This window comes from Perognathus longimembris, chromosome 3 (assembly GCF_023159225.1).
Source record: "Perognathus longimembris pacificus isolate PPM17 chromosome 3, ASM2315922v1, whole genome shotgun sequence".
Classification (NCBI taxonomy): domain Eukaryota; kingdom Metazoa; phylum Chordata; class Mammalia; order Rodentia; family Heteromyidae; genus Perognathus; species Perognathus longimembris.
Genome location: NC_063163.1, coordinates 74911409 through 74935725, shown reverse-complemented (window position 1 = coordinate 74935725; position 24317 = coordinate 74911409). Strand labels below are relative to the sequence as shown.

General features: G+C 55.0%; 1 protein-coding gene across 4 annotated transcripts in view; it reads left to right on the top strand.

Moving 5' to 3' along the window:
- Brd4 (bromodomain containing 4) overlaps positions 1 to 23836 on the top strand; it is a 76601-nt gene extending 52765 nt beyond the window's left edge. For 2 of the 4 annotated variants that reach the window (XM_048342463.1, XM_048342465.1), the window contains 14 exons: positions 402 to 764; positions 1334 to 1462; positions 6355 to 6564; positions 7000 to 7199; positions 7602 to 7897; positions 8974 to 9084; positions 17267 to 17319; positions 17440 to 17800; positions 18581 to 19168; positions 20955 to 21323; positions 21408 to 21538; positions 21637 to 21842; positions 21924 to 22158; positions 22360 to 23836. In XM_048342463.1, coding sequence (XP_048198420.1) covers positions 402 to 764; positions 1334 to 1462; positions 6355 to 6564; positions 7000 to 7199; positions 7602 to 7897; positions 8974 to 9084; positions 17267 to 17319; positions 17440 to 17800; positions 18581 to 19168; positions 20955 to 21323; positions 21408 to 21538; positions 21637 to 21842; positions 21924 to 22158; positions 22360 to 22428 — 3321 coding nt within the window. In that variant the 3' untranslated portion in view covers positions 22429 to 23836. Of the gene's footprint in view, positions 1 to 401; positions 765 to 1333; positions 1463 to 6354; positions 6565 to 6999; positions 7200 to 7601; positions 7898 to 8973; positions 9085 to 13156; positions 15467 to 17266; positions 17320 to 17439; positions 17801 to 18580; positions 19169 to 20954; positions 21324 to 21407; positions 21539 to 21636; positions 21843 to 21923; positions 22159 to 22359 lie in introns of those variants that run through there. The other 2 variants (XM_048342464.1, XM_048342466.1) reach the window with 2 other exon arrangements.
- The last annotated feature ends 481 nt before the right edge of the window (positions 23837 to 24317 follow it).

Below are 24317 nucleotides of genomic sequence, written 5' to 3'. Positions count from 1 at the left end.
TGTCATGTATTGCTGAGGGTATGTTGATACAGTTATATCAGAGCCCAAGTAGACACATTGTTGGCTCAAGTGTTGTGTAAACGGGATGTAGGTATGTAGGTCCCATGAGTTTCTGCCCCCTTCTTTGTCTCCAGGACCTGTTTGTAGGTACCATTTAGCTTGAGTCATTCCTCCCGGGGGATAGCTGAGGCAGGTCTCCAGTGTTGAGCAAGTCCTGGACTTGGTTTCATGTCTTCTGCCGCTGATGTCCTTCCAGCAGCAGCGTCTTCCTGTCCTACTCCTTCCCCTGGCAGATGACCTTTGGGCCCAATTCCCCTGAGTGTTGGGACCCTAGATAGGGAGTGGTGACCTTGAGCTGGTAGAACTGCTGCCTGAGCCTGTTGTGCCTCTGCTTCTGGCAGACAAAGAAGGGGGTGAAGAGGAAAGCAGACACCACCACCCCCACAACCATTGACCCCATCCACGAGCCTCCCTCATTGGCCCCAGAGCCCAAGACCGCCAAGCTGGGACCGCGGCGGGAGAGCAGCCGACCTGTAAAGCCCCCAAAGAAGGACGTGCCTGACTCACAGCAGCACCTTGCCCCAGAGAAGAGCAGCAAGGTCTCAGAGCAGCTCAAGTGCTGCAGTGGCATCCTCAAGGAGATGTTTGCCAAGAAGCACGCGGCCTATGCCTGGCCCTTCTACAAGCCCGTGGATGTGGAGGCACTGGGCCTGCATGACTACTGCGACATCATTAAGCACCCCATGGACATGAGCACAATCAAGGTGAGCTGAGCCCACAACCCCCTCCCCATACTGACTGTGGCTAGGTCAACTTTGCACCAGCCCAGGCACCCAGCGCCCCCTGCTGGACACGTGGGGTCCATGTAGTGTCCTCTGTTCCTCCCAGAGGTCTCTTAGGTTCTCCAAGAGAATTCTCAGGCTCTGTGTGATAAGGCTTTTTCTGTCTCCTGTGGGAGGCACACCCTGTACTTGATGAAGTTTTACCTAAGTGTTCTGAAGCCCTTTGGGTTTGTTTGTTGTTTTTTCTTTCATTTTCCTCTTTCTGGGAGTGGAATAAGACTACCCAAACATGAGACAAGCATTGTAGGGAACAGTGCACAGGAGAACTGGGCCTAGCCCTCCTGCCTTCCCTCTTCAGTCCTGGCTCAGCTTTGCCTCCTGGGCTTCTGTGTTCCCTTGCTCTCTTTAGCCAGTGATAGTGGTGATCTCAGTAGTAAGACTCGGTGCTGAAAACTGCTGGCCATCATACCAAGCCACGCACCCCACCCCCACCCCACCTCCAGTAGAACACAGACAGGCATGGCAAACCAGGACCTGTCTTGTTTTCCCAGTCTAAACTAGAATCCCGTGAGTACCGAGATGCTCAGGAATTTGGTGCTGATGTCCGACTGATGTTCTCCAACTGCTACAAGTACAACCCTCCAGACCATGAGGTGGTGGCCATGGCCCGCAAGCTCCAGGTGAGGCTCTGGCAAGAAGGGTGGACCAAACCCCTTGTGAGCTTTATCAGATTGTTTTTCTCTTGCTTTCCTTCCCATAACCCCAGGCTAGTGCATTCATTTTAAGTCAAGGTTATTTAATTATTGTGTGACTTAGTGTTAGAGTGTTTGACTAGCATGCACGAAGCCCTGGATTTGATTCCTCAGTACTACATAAATGGAAAGGGCCAGAAGTGGCACTGTGTCTCAAGTGTAGAGTGCTATCCATGAACAAAAAAAAGTCCAGGTACAGTGCCTAGGCCCTGAGTTCAAGCCCCAGGACTGGCAAAAAAAAAAAAAGACTGGTTTTGTTCTGGATTTTCCCACTGGACACTCCCCCCTGCCACCCCCTCATCTACCTGCATTCTGTTGCCCTTGTTTGGAGAGCATGTGCTGTGCATGTGCTATACATATCCTGATCTCTTCAAAACACAGCTGTCTCAACTGACAGGGCAGGATGGGGGATGATACTCATGCCAGATATACTGGTATGAGCTACAGTAACTGCTCACCAGACAGAGCCGTTGGCAACCTTTGCCTTCTGGCTGTAGGGTGACTGTCTCTAGATGTTCAGTGAAACAGGCTCTTCCTCCAAGCTGAGGGTCTAGGTGGTGCTACTGGAAATGCACACATTGACTCAGCAGGGACTCATTCTCTTTAGGTAGTAGCAGTAAGATCTCAGTGAAATTCTTGGGAGAATAAAGTTAAAGTTTCATGCTTTTGCAAAAGTCTGCTTTTTGTTTTTTTTTTTTGTTTGTTTGTTTTTTGGGGGGGGGCCAGTCCTGGGCCTTGGACTCAGGGCCTGAGCACTGTCCCTGGCTTCTTCCCGCTCAAGGCTAGCACTCTGCCACTTGAGCCACAGCGCCGCTTCTGGCCGTTTTCTGTATATGTGGTGCTGGGGAATCGAACCTAGGGCCTCGTGTATCCGAGGCAGGCACTCTTGCCACTAGGCTATATCCCCAGCCCCCAAAAGTCTGCTTTTTCAAAAAAAAATTCTTTAAAAGGAACCATGTAAGATTATAAGAATTCCCAATCATTTCACCCTAAGGCTGTGGGTAGGTTGACCGGCTGTCTCGAGGTGCAGGAGAGCTGACTGCGGGTCCCAGGACTCCTCTGCATGTGGCTCTCTCAGAAAGCAGCCTGTGTTTTCTGCTCAGATATGAGGACTTATGAAGCCTTTGACCTGTGTTTCTGTACAGCATGGGCCAGAGTCCCACACGCTATCTGCACCCCAGCCCTCATAGCTTCTCACATGTATTCCAAGTCTGTGCAGGGTTCCTTTCTCCTACCACACTGTATTGCAGCCTTTGGCGGCCTCTGTTTCAGAGAACCAACTCCTGTGGAGGGAGAAACACTTTCTTGTGAGACCAGATGAGCTCGTTCTTACTGCCACTTGTTGTGGGAGCATGACCGAATGACAGCATGGGAGAAGCCCTGTCTTTTAATCTCTGATATACACATAGGAGAGAGGGAGAGGAGGAAAAAGAGCCACTGTCAGACTTGAAGGATTCTTAAAGGCTTTTGTTTGTAAGGCTTATTGTTCTTTGGGTGTTTTTGTTGTTGTTTGCTTTGATGAGTGATGGGCGCTTCCCTTGCCTCCTTCAGTTTGGTGTTGTCTGTATTGTATTGTAGTCATAAAGACAGCCTCTAAGCCATTTTTGTTTTGTTTTGTGCCTTTCCCATCATTCAAAGTTAGCACTTTGTAGTTTTACTGCAATTCTTGAACCAGGCCACCAGGTGGCAGTAGTGCCTTACATTGTCTGCGTGCCTGACTCCCTTACCCTCCTGCCCCCATTCTCCTGGGAAGATGGGGTAGGGGTAGCTTTGCCCACATTGGGTACCCATGTCCTTGTTTGCCCAAACAAGCACTCCATCGGCACCAAAGAATGCTGTTTTGAACTATTATATTGAGAGGGAAGAAAAGGCTCTCTACTAATGTTCTAGTTCTCGTCCCAAGAATGGCTCAGGCTGAAGGTTGGCAGCACAGCAGTGGGTGCAGAGCTGCCTGCCCTCTGCTCTGTTCTGAAGAGTAATTGTGAAGCTTACTGGTGACTACAGTCCTTGTAAGCACCAGAGTTTTTATCTGAGGGAGGAACGGGTATTGAGTTAACAGCATTATGCAGTTGGTTTTTGTAGTGAGGAAAAGCAGACTGCTAATTGCATTGGTGTCTGGTGTTGCACCCAGAGGTAGAAAGTTCTCACATAGGTCTGTGTGTGTGCCATTTCGTGTTATACTCAAGCCTCATCCTCAGCATGTGGCTGTGTCCTCTAACCTTTGGCTATGGTTTGAAAGGGTCATTGGGGCAGGACACCTAGCATCTAAACATGTCTGTCTTGTTACTGAGTGGAGAGGGGTGCTTTCTCTGGATCCGATAGCAGCCACAGGGAAATGAGGCTGGTCCACACACTGGCACAAAGAAACTCCTGCTCTCTAACCAGGGTGCTGTGCTGAGGTCAATAAGCTTGAGTGACCAGACCACAGAGGAGTGGGGTGGGCATGGTGAGGTGCTGGCCAGAGGTGAACCCACCTTGAATTGGTTTCAGGCCCCCATTTTCCCCTGGTAGACAATAGTATTCTGTTTTGCTGGCTTCACAGCAGCCCCTGTGTACAACTTGCCCTGTTGTTGTTTTCCATCCCTGCGATCTGCTTCTGGGGCCTAACACATCTTCCCTTTCTAGTTACTCATGACTTGGGGTCCCTGAGTACTCAGAACAAATAGTTCATGGTGTGTTCCCAGCAGGCTCTGTGTTTCTTGCAGACAGGAAGGAGCCCACCATTCCTCTAGCACACAACAGAACACAGGGGGTAGATGTGTGTCTGTCAGTCCCTTAGCAAGATTTTCCTGCTATCCTGCATTTCTCTTGCTGCCACCAGCTCAGGCTTGAGCAGAGCTCCATCCCATGAAAGAGGAGAGGCCACACACAACTTGATGCAGCCAGGAAGCCTGCAGCCCAGATGCTGATAGAGGTTTCTCCAAACCCAAACCTGGCCCCCTGTCTGTACTCGTTGCTCTTTGATCTTGGCCTTGATCACCTTGAGCATGCCCTGAACATGCAGGGAACGGGAGGAGGCCTCATGCTTCAGGTGCATAACAGCCAGTCTGTGAAAGAAGAGCACAGATATGTTTGTGGCAAGGAGAGTGTCTTTTCACAGTTGGCCGAAAGACTGAACACAGACAGACAAGGGGCCCAAAGCACCTCTGTCCTGGGAAGGAGAGCCATTACTTCCCTGACCCTCCTCATGCGCATTTGACCATTCTGCCCGCACCACCTCCTCTCCTCCGCCCCTCCCCCCCCCCCCCGAACTTACAGAAGCTTGAAGCTCATATCTGAGGCCTGAGACCAGGTGCTCCCCCACTGGGGACTTGCATGCTGGTAAGGAAACCTTTTCTCTGCCTGGTCTGGTTTCCTTGGCCACATCTAGGTACCCCTCATGTGAATCTTTGCCCTTGTCCTATAGCCTGCTCAAGGATTTATTTCTGAGTTGGCTAGGAAGTTACTGTCCATTAGCACTTGGCAGGCCAGATTGCTTCCACAGAGCAGGACCTGCCTGGGAGGAAAGCAGTGCCACCATTCATGCCCGGTGCCTGCTGTGAAGACCCCTTTCCTGCCTGTCTGGGAGAGGAAGCCCACATAAGTTTATTAAACTTTCAGGAGGGGATCCTAGAGCAGACTCCAGCCCTCTGCTCTCCTCTCTGAATCATCATTGTTGAGATTTGGGGGGAAGTCCCTTTAGTCGTGTGAATTGCTATATTGGTCATTCTATTCCATGCTTAAAGCAAGTAAACTCTGCTAGGAAACCTCCTTACTCTTTCTGCCCCTATACCCTCTTGAGTCATCATTGGATTGGTCATGGAGTCCCTGGGCTTCTGCCAGCTGGCTGGCTACATACATGCGTACCCCATGTTGTTACTTCAGATCTCTGGATCTTAGAGTTAGGTGGCCTCAGGATGCTCCACGACTCAGTCCTGTGCCTAGAAACTACGGGCTTCAGCTTCACTTGGCTGTACCTCCCCAGCTGACTACTCCCTGTGTCCTCAGTGTGCCCACACTGCTGTCCTGTGCTCCATGGAGGGGCCGCAGCCAGGGGCCCGCCCTGCTCACTGAAAGTGCTCCTGTTTTATCAGTGGAGTGCAGAGACAGCACCTGGCTGTGTGCTCTCAGGCACACTCTCACTCCTTTGCCAGTTCTCTTCCCTCTTCTGGGAAGGTCTCAGCCTGCAGTCCTCACTGTTTACTGCCCCAGTGGGAACTAAAGGCCACAGAGCCTCCTGTTCTGCAAGCTGCAGACCTGAGCAGAGTGTTAGGGTGTTAAAGAAGAGTTTCTGGGGTTTCGCATTTAGGAACCCCAGACTAATGCTCTCAGAGAGTCTGCAGCCTACCTGGCCACTGTCCCCCTGGAAGTGAGTGTCCAGCCACATCAGGACCCTCCTGACTCTTTAAAGCGAAAGTTGAGTTGGGCGTTGGTAGCTCATGCCTATAATCCTAACTACTAACTGAGATCAGAGTATTGTGGTTCAAAGCCAACCTAGGAAGGAAAGTCCATGAGATTCTTCTCTCCAACTAACTACCAACAAGCTGGAAATAAGTTGTGGCTCAAGTGGCAAAGCCCTAGCCTTGAACAAAAAGGCTTAGAGAGAGAGAGCCCAGGCCCTGAGTTTGAGCCTCACAACCAACAAGGAGAGAGAAGCAGTTTCAGAAAGGCATATTAAAAGACTGTCACAGGGCCTCAGACATACCCTTGCTGTCCATATTAGTAGCAGAGAGAGGTCTTCAGCCTTGCAGCCTTCTCTCCCTTCTCACTCCCTATTACTTGCCCCAGTATCTGATGTGGCTGAGGTGACCCTCGTGGTGGGCATGGCTTTCCTTCTCCAGGATGTGTTTGAAATGCGCTTTGCCAAGATGCCAGATGAGCCTGAGGAGCCAGTGGTGGCTGTGTCCTCACCTGCAGTGCCACCCCCCACCAAGGTGGTGGCCCCACCCTCATCCAGTGACAGCAGCAGTGACAGCTCCTCCGACAGTGACAGCTCCACTGACGACTCTGAAGAGGAGCGAGCGCAGCGGCTGGCCGAGCTCCAGGAGCAGGTGGGGCACCCATAGGCCCCGGGTGTTCTTACTCTTGTTCTCCCAGAGCCCCATGTGGCCCTCCCTTTTCAAGCACATGATCATGCATATGCCGGGGGTGAGACTGAGCTAGAATGTGCCTCCTGAGCCTCCCTCCCTGCCGGTCATTAGGTCTGTGGCACCTAGCATCTGTGTGTACTCTCACCCAGCCCCTGAGGGAACAATCCTGGGGTTCGCATCTGTCAGCCTGAGCAGCTCTCTGGGTGGAAAGGACACTGCAGTCCTGGCGTTGAGGGACTAGATGGGCCTTGGGCTCTTTGGGGATCTGGTGCATGTGGCAGGGCACAGGCCAAGGGCTGGCCCTGCCCCTCTGCTCCATGCCCCTGCCCTGACACCTGGGGCTGTGTGTGGTCCTGCGTGGTGTGGCGCCATCAGCCAGGCCTGTCTTCTCCACAGCTCAAAGCCGTGCATGAGCAGCTGGCAGCCCTCTCACAGCCCCAGCAGAACAAACCAAAGAAAAAGGAGAAAGACAAGAAGGAGAAGAAAAAAGAGAAGCACAAAAAGAAAGAGGAAGTAGAGGAGAATAAAAAGAGCAAAGCCAAGGAACTTCCTCCCAAGAAGACAAAAAAGACCAACAGCAGTAACAGCAATGTGAGGTCTGTGCTTCCAGAGTCGGCCCTGGGCGGAGGCAGGGAGGCTGGGGTGCAGAGGCCAGCTGAGGACAGCTCACAGCAGCTCTGCCTGGTGGGTAGAATGGGCTGGGCAGTGTGCCTGAAGCAGGCCACTGTGCTCTCTGGCCTTTTTTCTCCAGATGAAGCTGGGAGTTTGAGGTGTTGAGTGAGAGGTAGCAGAGTACACCTGAGCAGAGCCCCAACTCCCACAGCCCCTGGCGCAGTTCAGCATGGCTCTCAGGGTGTTCCTTGAGTCCAATGTGGTGTGAAGACCAGCCAGGCGGGACATGGGAAGTGTCCCCCTTCTCTCTCCATATGTGGAGGGATGAGTGCCTGGCTTCCTCAGGGACCCGTTCTTGATGGTGTGCACCATTCATCCCTTCGCAGCAAGAAGGAGCCGGCCCCCATGAAGAGCAAGCCCCCACCTGCATACGAGTCTGAGGAGGAGGACAAGTGCAAGCCCATGTCCTACGAGGAAAAGCGCCAGCTGAGCCTGGACATCAACAAGCTCCCCGGGGAGAAGCTGGGCCGAGTGGTGCACATCATCCAGTCCCGGGAGCCCTCGCTCAAGAACTCAAACCCCGACGAGATTGAGATTGACTTTGAGACCCTGAAGCCCTCCACACTGCGTGAGCTGGAGCGCTATGTCACCTCCTGTTTGCGGAAGAAAAGGAAACCCCAAGGTACGCTTGAGCTCTCTTCACCGGCCTGCTCCATCCTGCGACTTATCAGGCCTTTTCTCTAGATAGATAACCCCTGCCCTTGACATAGTAACCCTAGAAGCATAAGATAATGCACCTCACCAGGCCCTGGACTTCTGCCGCCTTTCTGAACCTCTCTGTGGTTGGTGGGTGGGGTGTGTGTGAGAGAGAGACTGACTGGACTGTGTGACTGGAGTGTGAACTCAGGGCTTCATGCTTGCTAGCAGACACTCTACCTCTTGAGAGACATGTATGTGTCCCTGTTTTGCAGTTCAGTTATTTTTCAGTTCTGATCTCATGCTTTTGCCTGGACCATGAGCTTCGTGATCCAGCTATGCTGGATCACACAGCACATCACCACACCTGACTGACTTAGCGAGGTGTGAGATCTTGCTGACTTTTTGCTCTGGCTAGTCTGGAGCCATGTTCTTCTCAATCAGCTGGGGTTGTACCACTGTGCCCAGCCTAAAATTGTTTTGAGTGTTGGCTCTGAACAGCAGCTGCTTCTGTTCCTAACTACTTGCTGTGTAGAGTCTTGCCAGGAAGAAGACATAACTGGATTTTAGGAGCAATGACACGAGGTCTTTCCTCCTCTGGTAGAGCTGGTACAGACAGTCTTGCAGCCATTCCTTTCTCTTGGGACTTCAGGACTTGGTTATCTACAGGAGGACATTTTACACTCTCCCTTTATCTAGCCCACACTGGCTGCCATGTCCTTGAGTCTGTCCTCAGGGTCCACTTTGGTGAAGTCCACTGGGGTTTTAGTCATACTATGGCTCTTTCCTTGTCCTTATTTGTCCCCAGGCATACTTTTTGCTGTAGGTTAGCTTTACACAAGACCAGCAGTACTTCATGCTGGGAAATGACTCCACCACCTGGCCTCTTGCATCCTTGAGAAATCCTCCAAAGGGAACAGATCACCCTGGAAGTGGAAACACAGGCCATGTTTTGGGAAGTTTGCAGTAGGCTACCAGTGGGAAACTGGAACCATTTAGGGCCTGAGGCGGTGGCCGTCAGGAGCTGCCTCGTCATCACTGTTCCTGTTGTTTGGCTTGCAGCTGAGAAAGTGGACGTGATTGCCGGCTCCTCCAAGATGAAAGGCTTCTCATCTTCAGAGTCAGAGAGCACCAGCGAGTCCAGCTCCTCAGATAGTGAAGACTCGGAAACAGGTCAGGGGACTCTTGTTTAAGATCTTGTCAGAAACTCCCCAGTCTGCCAGGCACTGGCATGGACACCAGCACCAGCTTGGTTCTGTGTCTGCTGCTGGAGAGCCCAGAGATAGATCTCCACTGCTGCCCTAATGCTGTCCCCACGGAGGCTTCCTGGGTGACATGGGACTGGACCCCAGGTAGTGGTATCAACCACAAGGTGACCCCCCCCCCCCACTCCCAAGCCTTCTATCCCAGAGAAGATTGTGCAGCCCACCATAATCACATGCAGGACCACATTCGGGGGCTGTACTTGATTGGCAGATGTCTGGCAAGAGTGGAGCTGAGCTGTCTGCAGCTGGCAGCCTTCATAGTGGGGTCCATCCTCAGTCCTATAGCTTGTCACCTGGACTCTGAGCTGTAGCTCCTGTCTGCTCTTCCTCACAGTGCGGGCCCTGCCTGCTGTGCCAGCTGCTGCTGGCTCTGCCCTGACTCCATACATGCCTGGGTGTGTATATCCTGTGCTCTGTATATGTGTGTATGCGCACACAACCCCCTCCCCCATACGTGCACACGTGCACATATTGTACACCAGTACCAGGATTTGTACTCAGGGCTTCAAGCTCCCACTCAACTTTTTTTTATTGTGGCTGGAGTTCTGACATTTAGAGTATTCCTCCATTTCTGGCTTTTGGTGGTTAATTGGAGATGAGAATCTGCCAGATTGTCTATTTAGTCTGCCTTCAACTTTGATCCTCAGATCAGCCTTCTAGGTAGCTAGGATTACAGGATCACTGGGGCTTGGTTTGGCCTGCACTTCGGACACTCCCCTGTGAAGCTCTGTGGGCCTGCACTGGCACCCCATCTGAGCCCACCTTTTGAGCATCAACTGCAGGGCCAGAGGTGGGGCAAGGGGCAGTGCTGGGAGCTGGACTTGGATGTGGAGGAAGCAGAGTGCCACCTCATGTGCACAAGGGAATGTAGGGTACATGAAAGGCCTGGCATATGGCTCGTGTGTGGGGTTGGCACTGGGCAGCTCAGGCTGAGCAAACTACAGAGTGCCTGGGAGCCAGCCCTGGGGTGTTGGCATGCTTCTACTAGGTAGGCTGGGGGCTGGGGTCCACAGTGGGAGGTGTGTGTTTGGTTGGGCAAAAACATTCCTGATGTGTTCTTCCGTGGGTCTCCCCTCCTCCAATGATACTCTTAACTGGAAACAAATTCTGGTCCTCATGATGGAGTAGAAATCCCAGTTCTGAGGTATGACACAGTAGAGCAAGGAGAACAGACACTGGGGTCTCCCCAGGATTCTATGCCCTGGGATACTTGTTGCTGGTGGCATCTCTACAGTAATGAATGCCGAGGCTGCCCCAGCCTACAGCCTCCCGCCCCATCCTTCCACTCACCCTTTCCTTTTCAGTCTCCTCAGCCAGTAGGGAGTGCCACTTGCCTGGCCGGCTGGGCCAGGCCTACCCTGTGCAGGGCGGATGGGGCTAATGGTTGTACTCTTGGTCTGTGGTAGCATTCCTGGTAACTCTGACTTTTCCCTTTCCCTGCCAACCAAATTTCAGGTTCACCTTAGGGTCTGAGCTGGTCATTAAAACAGCTCGTTGCCAGTCTATGGCTGTAGTCTCTTCCCTGGCCCCCACAGCCTGCTTGTCTGCTGTAGGCAGGAACCCTCCTGGGCTCCCATGTAAGTGCCCTGCACCCCTCCTGCTACTAGGAATTTTTTAAACCCTCCCCATCCCTTTAAAGAAAGTGGGAGGATTGTGCAAAGAGTAATCTGAGAGCCCTGGGAACAGCTGTCTTGGCGGGAAGGAGGAGGGTGAGATTTACAGCCTTGAAGTTGCTGGCCTGCTGGCTCCCAGGCCCAGGCGGTCCAGCCCTGGCCACTTGCTCAGCTGCCTGGCTTGGGCTCTTCCCATATGCCCTCCCACGTGGGTTTGGCCTGTCTCTCTTTGTCTTCATGCTGGCCAGCAGCACTGCTGATGGAGCTGTGGCTTTTCCGTCGCCTTCTGTGAGCAAGCAGGGGCTCTGTCAGCCAGCTGGACAGTGCTACTTAGGAGCGGCCTACCGAGAGGCTGTGAGCCGCAGCCCACACTCATGTCACAGAGTGTGGTCGCCTCCTCTTCGGGTGGCTTGGGCAGCTGCACTTTGTGTGACTGGTTACCGGCTGCTGTGCCTGGGAGCTCTGGCCATGGAAGGTATTTCCCTTTGGTCTTTGGAGGCTTGTTTAGCCTTCCTTGTTCTTGTGTTTCCATTTGGATTAGAGCCTAAATCCCTCAAAGACCTATTTTTGTCACTTGTACCAAGGGTTATTTCTGCTGACATGGCCCTGGGACATGAATCACCAAAAGAAACTGAAGAGAAGCACTAACCTTGGGGTCAGAAGGGAGGTACAAAAGGCCATCCTCTGGCAGCAATCCATGAGCTGCTCAGGGCACTGGGTTGTACCTCTGGGATCCTAAGCATCAGCTTAGGGCAGCTGTGCTCAGGGAGGGTGGGGATGCTTGCCCAGTTGGGTCTCTTCCCCTGCAGCACATACCAAGCCCAGCTACTGCTTGGGTTGTATGATCTTCCATTGAGCTTCGGTTCTAGCCGCTCAAGGGATTAGTGTTGGGCCAGGCAGTTACCATCCTTGGGTGCCATCTTACTCCCACCTTCTAGGGGATCTGTGGAGAGGATCTTCCTGCTGTTACCCCAAGCACGCTGTGCACAGAGCTGTGACTTGCTCTCCCCAGCCCCATGTGAGGTCTGCTGGCACATGGGGCAGAGGGTGTCCTAGGACGTCCTTCAGTCCGGAAAGTTCCTGAAGACCTTCACTAGCACATTGCTGGCTGGCTCTTCCCAAATGGTAGACACACAGTGGTCTCCCTGTCAGGAGCCATACCTCTCCCCCCCCCCCCCCCCCGCCTCCCAACATGGGCAGGGGTGGTTTGGAGAGGGTCCGTCAGATTTTGCTTTGCTTTTTCATTTGCCCAGGAATGTAGTCCAGCTATTTCAGACTCTTGGTTTCCTTTTCCCAGGACTGAACAATGTGGGCGTTCCTCAGTAGCTCCAGGGGAAAGAGGAATGCTTGATCTGGAAAGATTGGAGCTGGGAAGTGCAGACATGCGTTGGGATGCTCTGCTCTGACCACACTGCCAGCCCCAGCTTCCTGGCTCCATGGAGGGTCTTGAGGGTCTTTGAGAGGGACTCAGCCCATCCCAGGGCCATGGTGTACTCTCAGAAGGTGGGGGGTACACAACCAGGTGACAACCCCACAATTACACCACCCAGCCTTGCAGCTGGAGGGCTCCGGGCTTCCCTGGGGTGAGGGCCAGCCTTGTGGAACGTGGCCAGCAGTGAGAGGCTGGGTGGGCGGGTTTTTCCCAGGCATGGGGGGGGGGGGAACATCCATGACTCTGAGGCGCCACTGCTGTGTGGGTGGGAGCCAGCCCAATGCTGCCCTGGTCCAGGAGCCCTGCTAGAGCCCCTGGAAAAGGAGGGAGAGGAGAAACATTTCCTCCTCAACCTGTTTGCTGTTTTTCTCTTGTTTCTTTCTTCTCTTTTCCTTCCTCTGTTCTCACCTACATGTCACAAATTCTTCTTTATAGTTTGTGCTTTGATGAATATGTAAGGGGTGCAGTGGCCAGGCCCCACCATTTGCCTCCCTCAGCAGAAGTCCTGCCCTACAGTATGGCAGGACTGGACCACACAAGGGAGGGCTGGGACCAGATACACCTGATGATTGTGAGCCTCGTGTACCTGGCTGGTGGGACAGGGCAGGGGGCAAGTGGAGCAGTGGAGGGAACAGGAGCACATGCAGGCAGACACATATGGAGCTTGTTAAGGGACATAGTTTGTCTGGAATCATGGGCAGGCCCAGGGTGGTTTCAGATATGTTGGTGCAGAGTGGATCCATGGAGGTGGGTCTGTCCCCACCCGAGGAAGGTCAGGCGGGGCGGAGCTCCCTATCTCTAGTGCTGCTCTCCTGTGCCCTTTGGGCCATCAGAGCACAGAGACTGGCTCCGTCTGCAGTTCTTCTGTTCTTGTGACTTGAATGGTACATTCCACACCATTTCTCTCACACTGATTTCTCTCTTCCTCTATGTAGGTCCTGCCTAATCATTGGACACGGACTCTTAATAAAACGGTCTTCAGTTCCAGATTCCTTCCCAGCAAGCTATAGCTTAAGTCCATTTTCTTCTGTGAAAGGGACAGGACTCCATCAAGTTATGGAATTCCTCAGAGGCCTGGGCCTGTCCCCGGGGTGGATTAGTCATGTCTGGCAGCACACGCCTAGTTCCCACCTTTGGGAAGGCTGCCTGCCTGGCCGCCTGGGCCTCCCTGTACAAAGACTTGGGGCTGTCCCACCCAGCCTCCCTGGTTGCCTGGGACCTCTGGGTGGGTGACACCTTCTGAAGGGTGATGACAATCTCCCCCAAGCCCACTCTGGTGCTGCTCTGTGTGCTATACCCGATCAGAGTGTGTCTCCTCTCTTGGTCCCTTCCCTCTTTGTCTGAGACTCTGGACCTTAACTGCTCCCTTCTGGGACCTTGTGGTGACTTTATTTAGCCCAGGGAAGATCTGATTCTGCCTCAGGAAGAGTGCTCTGACCATCCAGGCTTTCCCAAACCAGGAGTGGGCGCTTCCGACCCTTGAGGGCTGAGTGATGCCATCCTGGTTGCTTGATCAGCTGGAGGCCACACAGCCACTCGCAGCCTCCTGAAGTCCTCCTGTCCCTGTGTTTCTGAACGCTTAAGCTGACATGGCGGGCATTTTCCTGGCTTCTTTATCTGTTTCCCTCAAGTCACATAGGGAAAGTATCTTCTGGGCTGCTGGTGAGGTACATGCAGACACAAAAGGCCAGCTCCCTTCTGTCCCCCTGTGCACCAGCCTCCTCCATGTCTTCAGTCCCCTAGCAGGACATCAGCGCTGGGACTGGCTGGGTAGACGAGGGTGGCACATCAGCTAAGCCCTTCCACAGACACCAAATAGGCTATTTTTTCCCCCTTTTTGCTCTAAAAATAAATATTGGCCCTTTTTTGGTCATGAATCCAGCATCTCAACAAAAAGCAGCCTGGTGTGAGAAGTCTCAGGAGCAGCTTCCGCGCTCTGGGCCTGGCTCTTTGTTTTTCTTTCTTGCTTCAAGTGTACTTCATGTGTACCTCTGGGGGACCCGGCCGTCTCGCAGCGGACACCTCGCAGCCTGCTCTGTCCTGAGGCTGAAGGCAGGCTGAGGACATGCCACCACCTCTCCTGCCTCCCTAGCTCCTTGAGTCCCTGGGTTCCTCTCTGCCCAGACCTGCTGTGGCCCCAGGATCAAGCCGCAGCCTCCCCAGACCCTCGCAGGACCCTGCAGTAGTGCTCGTGAGTTTGCAGGCCGCTCCTGATCCTCTCCAGGCATCCAGTTTCCAGTCAGCTCCGTTTGCCAAACAGACTATTTTCAGCTGCCCTTTGGCCTACGCCTGACGTGCTCCTGGTGAACTTGTCTTGGCTGAGATGAGGGGCTTCATGCCCAGAGGTTCCCACAGGACAGTTGGGAAGCTGCTGACATTATCTTTCTGGGAAGATTTCTGCTGTCTTGGACCAAACAACAGCCTAGATTCTCAGTGTCTAGGCTGTACGTCATCCCTGCCCCTTGCCACACAAGTGGGTGCACCATACCAGCTATAGCCACCGGCCAGCCCTCCTGCCAGGGTCCTCTTGTCCTTGCTGGCCAGGGATCCTGTCTTCCTTGCCTCTGAGGCTTCCAGCTGACAGAATTCACTCAGGACCTGTAGAACTTGAAAGCTCTCTAGACTTAAACTCACTGTAGCCAACCCCCAGTGGCTCGGGCCTGTAACCCTGGCTATCAGGAGGCTGAGATCTAAGGGTCACAGTTTGAAGCCAGCCCTAGGCAGGAAAAGTCCATGCGACTCTTACATCCAGTTAAACCATCAAAACCCGGAAGTGGAGCCGTGACTCAAGTGGTAGAGGGCCTGAGGCCCTGAGTTCAAACCCCAGTACCAGCACAAAATTTAAAAAGTCACTTATATTTGGTGCCCTGGGAATACAGCCAGAAAGACAATGGGCAACCATTTTAACTTGTCGGCAGCTAACTGTTCTCTGGGCAATAGGAGGTGCCACCCAAGGGCCTCTGCACCAGCTACCTGTGAGACCTGTGGGAGAGCTGGTCAGAGTGGCGACTGGTCCTCCCCTCTTCTCCCTCTGCCCCCCATTGCCCTGCCTTTTAGCCCTCTTCTCGGCCTCCCCTGGAGTGGGGCTGGGTGGGGTGGAAGAAATCAGTGTTTTAAATCAGATTTTGCAAAAACTTTTTATTTCTTTGTACAATTACCATCCTGTATAAAGATGCAATTTGTGTTGAGTTGAAGATTGTCATGGAATAAAGATCACACAGTACCTAAGGCCATCTCCATGTAAACCCTTTCTAGAGAGTTTTGTGTGGGGGTGTCTTGGGCTGGAGTGTTGTGAAGCTGTGAGCTTCCTGTCTTGTCTTCTTACTAGTAACTGACACTGGGATCTGGGCCTCAGGAGCCAGGTGGGGCTGCCCCACGTCCCATCTTCCTAATATCGTTGGACCCAGGATGCCCCCTCTGACCTTTCCATGGCTGCAGATGGTCTCCCTGGATTCCCACAGCTCCACTGCTTGCTCCCATGCCTGCTCTGGTGAGGGGATGGAGCCACCACCCTATTATGTAGATGAAAAGCACCTCACCGCACATTTTGTCTGCACTCAAGCCAGCATCTGGGCCCCTTCCTTAGACTTCACTTGGTGGCTGGGCCCCGTCCCCTAGCTTCCCTTCTCCACACCCTGTCCTCCCCACCACTTGCCTGCACTGGAACGGGCTGGGAGAAGACCCAGCCTCTTCCTCCCATTCCCCTGGAGCCTCTGAGACCTTGCCTTCCCTGCACGCCCCTCCCTGCAGTTCTGGGTCTCCAGCCAGTGCTACAGATCTTTGTCTCACCCAGAGGGTTCTGAGCCTGGCACCCAGGTCAGGACTTGAGTTCACATGTCCTAGATGTCTTCACTCGCTGCCCTGTGCCATTTGTTCCAAGGACGTGTGTCTGTGGCTGCCGAGGTGTGTGTCAGTGTCTCGTCTCTAGCTCGTGCAGAGCACAGGGTCCTGTTGCTTCCCTTTAGGTGGCATGCTGCCCCTCAAGGGCCCATACGCCTCACAGAAACTTAGTAGGCCTTTGCCACAAAGTAGCTGTGTTGAGGAAGATGTTGCCCACTGACCAGCATGGAGAGCTGGTTCTCCTGACAGGGAGCTCAGGGAAAGCCAGGCTCAGCCATGGCGGTGCCTCAGTGCCAGCAGTCCCAAAGGCCCATTCCAGCTCTCCCCAGCCTGGGCTTGAACACTGTCCCTTTGGTGAAGGACCATACAGCAAGTGGAAGTAGTTTAGCATAAACCTTATGTGGCTGCAGAGTGGGCACAGCACAGCTGCCAGCAGCAAGCCTCAGGCCCCCCAGCCAGAGCACTACGCCTCTCTGCACTGCCTTATCTGTCCCAGAGAAGGGTGTCCCTCAGGCCTGTCTCCCCATTGAAGGGTGGCCTGTGTCTCCTATGGCAGTGGTTCCCCCCCCCGCCCGAAGTATGCACACAGGTCCTCCACCTTCCCACTCTCTGGTCTCTGGCTGTTTGTCTCGTGAGTCTGACTGCCTCTGCCGGACCCTATTGCGAGCCCCAGCCGGAGTTGCTCTGCTTCACCTGGGAAGATGGAAAAGCCAGGGCTTTAAAGATCCATGCAGTTGGAGAACCGTGCCACCCGTCCCTATCACTTAGACTTTGGTTGGAGTATAACCCTGAACTAGTATACTCTCAGGGCCCCACTTTCATCTCCAATGAATGAGGGCTGTTTCAAATGTCCAACCTGTGTGCTGGGTGGGCATTGGGAAGTCTGTCTGCAGCTCAGCTTCTGGCGTAGCCTGAGGATCCATCTTGAATGGCGCCAGTGGTCTGAAGCTTGCCAGGGGAGAGTATTTCCCATCACAGCTCCTGGAAAACTGGGGGGCAAGAGGGTGGGGGTCACCCTCCATGTTCTTCCCTCCCCTCTCCTCCATGATGAACCACTATTCACTGATCTGAACCCATCTTGGATGTCCTCGCTCAGTATCGCCCACCCTCGTCCTGGACTGCCTTCTGCAGCCTTTTTCTCCTTATCCAAAGCCAGCTTATGACCTGCTCCTCCAGAGCCTCACCACCTTCTCTTTTCTCTGCAGAGATGGCTCCGAAGTCCAAAAAGAAGGGGCACCCTGGGAGGGACCAGAAGAAGGTATGTGGCTCAGGGTGAATGTCCTTCCCTAGGTGACAGCTGGCCCTGAGGCCTGGGCTCTGGCCCCCTCTGGTTCTGCCTTGCCTGATATTGGCCTGTGTGTCTCTCTCGTCTATGCAGCACCATCACCACCACCATCCGCAGCCGGCCCAGGCCCCACCGCCCCAACAGCCACCCCCGCCACCCCAGCAGCCTCCACCGCCCCCACCACCGCAGCCGCAGCAGCCCCCACCCCCACCACCTCCGCCCTCCATGCCGCAGCCGGCCCCGCCAGCCATGAAGTCCTCGCCCCCACCCTTCATCACCGCCCAGGTGCCAGTCCTGGAGCCCCAGCTCCCAGGCAGTGTCTTCGATCCCATCGGCCACTTCACCCAGCCCATCCTACACCTGCAGCAGCCCGAGCTGCCCCCTCACCTACCCCAGCCTCCTGAGCACGGCACTCCACCCCATCTCAACCAGCACGCCGTTGTCTCTCCTCCAGGTGAGCCATGGCACAGCCCCCTGCTTGCCCTGGTTCTGCTGTGCCATGAAAGAATACTTTGGGCAAACCCCTTTGCCTTAGAAGCTGAGGTCAACAGCATCTCGGGGCCATGTTGGAAATTGAGGGAGGTCCTCTGGGATCGTAGGTGTCTGAGTCAGGAGATGAGTCAAAGCTGGTGGCTCATGCCTGTAATAACAACAACTACTTAAGAGGCTGAGATCTGATGATCAAGTATCAAAGCTAGCCAAGGCAAGAAAGCTGGGAGATTCTCATCTTCACTTAACCACCAGAAAGTGGGAATGGAGCTATGACTCAAGTGATGGAGTTCCATTTGATGGTGGAGCTCAGGGACAGATCCCAGGCCCTGAGTTCAAGCCCCAGGACCAACACACAAAGTTGAGTCTGTACTCATTTCAGTGGAGCTAGGCATTGGATTAGTTCAAAAGGATGGGACCTCTCTGACATTCACAGTTTCGGGGTGTCAGGCAGTCATCCAGACAAAGATCACCCTCTGGCCAGACAGGATGAGCTGGCTGTCCAGGGACAGTCTGGTGGACAGATGACTAGAGCCAGAGGGCAGACTAGGGGGCTACACAGAACAGGGAGACACTAGAGGGGTGTTGCAGAGTGTGGGGCAGAACGTGTCCTGCCTGCTTGTGCAGGGCTCGCTGGTGTGATCTCTGCTCCCCAGTATTCTGGGAGAGACTGCTGGGGAAAGGGGGTCTCAGGACAGGACAGGTCCTGCCCTTGTGCCTCACTACTGTTCTCTTCTGTCTCCAGCCTTGCACAATGCACTGCCCCAGCAGCCATCGCGGCCCAGCAACCGAGCAGCTGCCCTGCCCCCCAAGCCCACCCGGCCCCCAGCCGTGTCACCTGCCCTGGCCCAGCCCCCCCTACTTCCCCAGCCCCCCATGGCTCAACCGCCTCAAGTGCTGCTGGAGGATGAAGAGCCCCCTGCCCCGCCCCTCACCTCCATGCAGATGCAGCTGTATCTACAGCAGCTGCAGAAGGTGCAGCCCCCCACGCCGCTACTCCCTTCCGTGAAGGTGCAGTCCCAGCCCCCGCCCCCCCTGCCACCCCCACCTCACCCCTCTGTGCAGCAGCAGCAGCTCCAGCAACAGCCGCCACCTCCACCCCCACCACAGCCACAGCCCCCACCCCAGCAGCAGCCACAGCCCCCACCCCGGCCTGTGCACTTGCCACCCATGCAGTTCTCTGCCCACATCCAGCCCCCACCGCCCCCCAGCCAGCAGCCCCCTCACCCGCCCCCTGGCCAGCAGCCACCCCCACCTCAGCCCGCCAAGCCCCAGCAAGTCATCCAGCACCATCCCTCGCCTCGACACCACAAGTCAGACCCCTACTCAACTGGTAAGCAGCCCCTGCCTCAGGCTCAGGGCTGTCTGGTGGTGGGCCTGGAGTCTTGATGCAGAAAAGCCAGTGGGCTGTCTGCTTCAGACTGTGGTGGGCTCAGAGTCACGCCCCAGGGGTCCTGGGCGAGAGGGCCTGCACCCAGAGAATGCTGGCAATGCCTTTTGGGACATTTATCTGCCTTGCAAACCAAGATGGTCTAGGGTAAGGCCTCCCTTTGCACTCTGGAGCCTCATGGTGTACCGAAATCCTGCTGGAAAGGGAAGCTTGAATGAGGGAGTTTCCTGGTGACCTTCCAGGGCTGGTGTCAGTCTCCTAGGGGACATGATGTGGGACACAGCACGAGGACCATGCTGGCCTGCTACTTGGGATCAGGCAATTTTTGCTTTTAGCATCTAGAGCCCTCTTCCCCCTCCAACAGTGTGAAGACCTTCCTGGGGAACACTGGGGCTAAAGCTGAATGGCAACCCCAAAACCATGCCCATGGGCAGTGTGGGCCAAGCCACTCACTTCCATCTTTCAAGTGTGTGAAGCCAGAATGTCCTGGCCCAGCCTTGCTGTCTGTGTAACCAAGTGGTAGTTGAGGGGCACAGTTGCAGCACCCAGGCTTGGGCAGAACCCAGGGCTTGGGGGAGTACCAAGTTCCAGCCCCCAAATTGAGTAGCAAAGCAGGGCTATGACTGTTCCTAAGCCCTGCATGGACTGCCAAGTGTTGAGTAGATTCTCAGTTGCCTCATGCCAAGAGCAGCTGCCCCTCCTCCTTGGGAAAATGGGCCAGGTTGGACCGCCACACAGCTGTGCCCGTCTCACTCTGAGCAGGCTGAGCAGCCCTGAGGGAGGATGGATTGGAGACATAAGAGCCAGGGCCTCCTGAAGCCAAAGGCTCAATGTAAAGGATAGAGAGTGCTGGAACTCAGCTGGGGGCTTCAGCCAAAAGCCCCACCCAGACTCAGCAGGTTTCACCCAGCCAGCTTCCTGGTGCCAGTCCCGGACCACTGGGCCATGGGTACTGGTCTCTAAGCAGGCTGTTGCTGAAAGCACAGTCTGGATTGTCTTCCTGTGTCTGGGTCAGTGTCAGGTGTTCTGAGGGCACAGCCACAGGCTGGGCTGTGGGTGGTGGACACTGGGGAGGCAGGGCCTAGAGGAGGGCGGTGGAAGGCTGGCACATGGGCTGAGTTAGGTTGCTTGGTGCGAGGCAGACCTGAAACCAAGGCTGCAGAGAGGCAGCTATAGCAGCACCAACTGCTGCTCTAGGTGCTTGGGCCTACACCCTTGGTTGAGTGCAGGTTGTTGGCTGGCTGTGGGCTGTGGGCCCTAGGCCCTGACTCCCTGCTCCACCCAGATAGGAGCAGGTCCCAAGTTTCTGCCAGGGGAAGCAGGCTGGCTTAGGAACACAACTATAGGCAGGATCCTGAGGACCCACCACCACCCCATCCCCTCCAGGAGCTGGGCCCCAGCTGATCTGCAAGCCCCTGGTTGGCCTAGGCTGCATAGGGACAGATCCTACTTTAGAACAATCTACTAGAGATTCTGGCACCCACATCAGACCCAAAGTATGAGATGAGATGAGATGTATATATTTCAAAGTTGGCGGAGACGGGGCATGCAGAAAGTCATGCAGGACTCCAGGAAGCCTGCACCCAGTCAGCGCTGGCATCACTGAACCTGTTCTTTGTGCTAGGGTTAGGGGCTCTCCATCCCACTCGTCCTTTCCTCCCCTGCCATTCTCAGAAGGCCCAGGTGGCCAGCACTGGTGACCTAACGCCCTGCTCATTCCCTCTCCTAGGTCACCTCCGTGAAGCCCCCTCCCCGCTTATGATACATTCCCCCCAGATGCCCCAGTTCCAGAGCCTCGCCCACCAGTCTCCACCCCAGCAAAGTGTCCAGCCCAAGAAGCAGGTAAGAGGCCAGTGGGCGGGGTCAGGGCATCAAGGCCAGGCTACAGTTGGGAAGCCTGGCCACCTCACCGGCTGTGATCCTATGCCATTCCAGGAGCTGCGCCCGCCCTCAGTGGTCCAACCCCAGCCCTTGGTGGTGGTGAAGGAGGAGAAGACCCACTCGCCCATCATCCGCAGCGAGCCCTTCAGCCCCTCGCTGCGGCCAGAGCCCCCCAAGCACCCAGAAAGCATCAAGGCCCCAGTCCACCTGCCACAGAGTAAGTGCCTTTGCCTGTGGGGTGACCTGTGCCGAGGGCTGGCGGGGTGGGGCATGCCTTGCCCATGGGCTCTCTGTCTTCTAGGGCCTGAGATGAAGCCTGTGGACGTCGGGCGGCCCGTAATCCGGCCCCCTGAGCAAACAGCACCCCCACCCGGGGCCCCTGACAAGGACAAACAGAAGCAGGAGCCAAAGACTCCAGTGGCACCCAAAAAGGTATAGGCCCTTGCTGGGTGGAGCCCCCTTGCTGCTAGTGCCCCATGGTGCTCCTCCGTGGACTAAGCCCTTACTGACCCTTGGCCTCTGCTCCACAGGACCTGAAGATCAAGAACATGGGCTCCTGGGCCAGCCTGGTCCAGAAGCATCCAACTGCCCCATCCTCTACCGCCAAGTCCTCCAGTGAGAGCTTCGAGCAGTTCCGCCGTGTGGCCCGTGAGAAGGAGGAGCGGGAGAAGGCACTGAAGGCCCAGGCCGAGCACGCGGAGAAGGAGAAGGAGCGGCTTCGGCAGGAGCGTATGAGGTGGGCTGGGGTCTAGGTGGGATGCGGTCTCAAGGACCACACCAGGGGCCCGGGCTGACCAGGGGGTCCTGCTGTGCCCAGGAACCGAGAGGACGAGGAGGCACTGGAGCAGGCACGGCGCGTCCACGAGGAAGCCCGGCGGCGCCAAGAGCAGCAGCAGCAGCAGCAGCGGCAGGAACAGCAGCAGCAGCAGCAGGCAGCTGCTGTGGCTGCAGCTGCAGCCCCCCAGGCCCAGAGCTCCCAGCCCCAGTCCATGCTGGATCAGCAGAGGGAGCTGGCCAGGAAGCGGGAGCAGGAGCGGCGGCGGCGGGAAGCGGTGAGCCAGGGGTCCTGGCACCCAAAGGGGGGTCCTGACAGCTGGGGGGGGCGGTGGTCCTAGCCAACCTCTGGAGGCAGAGGTGGCTCCCCTTCAACATCCCGCAGTACCAGGGTGGACACCAAAGCAACTGGCCCCAGCGCATGGGCACAGCTGCACAGGCCCTGTCTCACTACCCCCCTGCTTCCTCTTTCCCTCCAGATGGAAGCCACGATTGACATGAATTTCCAGAGCGACCTCTTGTCGATATTTGAAGAGAACCTCTTCTGAGAGCACCTAGGTGACTGTGACTTTGATTTTTCTGGGAAACGTTGACTCTCCATAGTGTTAGGGCAGTGGAGGAAGCGGCAGCCTGGCCCCTATGCATGCTGTGCCCGGGGCGGGCCTGGCGGGAGCAGAGGAGCGTGGAGCCCGCCTGCCTTACAGCCAGCCAGAGGACGTCTGCCCAGAGCACACCTCAATGGTGTGCGTGTGCCGGCAGGACCTGAGACCCGCGCCCCCACGCACGGGGTGAGAGGCCCTTCTCTCCGCCAAATGTCTACACAGTATACACAGACATCGTTGCTGCCACCCTGACTGGTTTCCTGTTCGTGAGAACGTGACGTCCGTGGCGCCCTGCCCATTGGAAGTCCTCGCCTACACTGCAGCATGGCCGCCCGCCCCCAGGAGGCTCGGATAGGCCCGGTGGGCTGCTGGGCAGGGCACCGGCCCACCCCCTTGCTGGCACTGACTTTGCCTTGAACAGACTCCCTCCCCTCCCCCCACAAGCCTTTAATCGAGAGCCGCTCTCTGTAAGTGTTCGCTTGTGCAAAAGGGAATAGTGCCGTGGAGGTGTGTGTGTGTCCGTGGCCTCTGGGACGGAGGCGGCCAGCCGTGCGTGCGTGCGGGCCTCGCCCCGGGAGCAAGGCCGCCAACCAAAGTCAGTTTCTTCCCACCTGTGTTGCTGGGTTTTTGTTTTTGTTTTTCTATATATATTTTTGTTGTTGAAATCTATTTTATTTTTAATTATCTCCTGTCCAGACACAATGGCACTGCTTCTCTTGGAAATGGTGTGCTGGTCTTCTCGGCCAGGGCGTGACCGTGGCTGTACTGTGTAGTGAACATAGCTGGCATATCTTTGTTTGAAGTTTGTTGGTGACTCCACCAAACTGGTATAAAAAAGGAAAAAAAAAACACAAAAAGAAAACAAAAAAAAAAGGAAAACAAAACATACATACAAAAAAAACTCCTGCCTATATTTTATTCAGTTTCAAACTTTTATTAGTCTATTTTTAATTAATTATGAAATCAAAACGCTGAGATTTCTTGTCCTCCCTTGCCCTCATTTGTTGGCTTTGTTTTTAATGTCAAATCTTTTTTTTACCAAGAAAGGAAGGAAGGGGGCTGGGGATAGGGTGGGCCCGGGGCGACCTGGTGGGAGGCCGAGGTCCCCTCCCCGCACCCTGTCTGAGTCTGATTGGCCAGCCGCTTTCCCATCCTTTTTTTCTTTTTCTTTTTCTTTTTTAAATTTTATAATCAAAACCCTTGGTGAGGTTATGCGTGCCATGAGAACCCACTCAACACCATGACGCTGGTGCCTCAGTGTTGGCCAAACTCGGGAGTCACTGACTGGTTTGACTTGGATATGGTGAACATGCATCTGTACTGATCATGGAATAAACACGTCTCTCTTTTTTAATTGCTGGCGTCTCCCTGACATTTCTTTGTGAACCACCTGTTGCCTAAGCCAGGCCTCGGGGTGTATGCCCCCCCCCCCTTCCCAGAAACTTCCCACAGTCACCACAGAACCCTGAACTCCTCTGTGGCCTGGCCCTGACTTTTCCTGTGAAGGAGCCCTTCCGGCTCAGGGCTGCTGCCATGGAGCCTGGGTGCCCGCTCTTCCTATGGGTCCTGGCCTCTGGGGGTGATGACCCCAACAGGCCCCTCACCAACTCCAGGCCCATGTTCTTTCTGTTCTCACTCTCCTGTGGCCTGGGCTATCCTGCTTACCCCGCCTTTCATCTCAGCTCAGGGTTAGTTTAAGCAGATGCTCTTAAATAAACGTACATTCCCCTCTGATAGGATCCTCCCCTCCCTAGCACACCCACACATGTTTCCATGAAGGAACCCGTAGGGGCAGTCCCTAGGACTTAAGATACAAGTGTGTGACTTATGCAGAA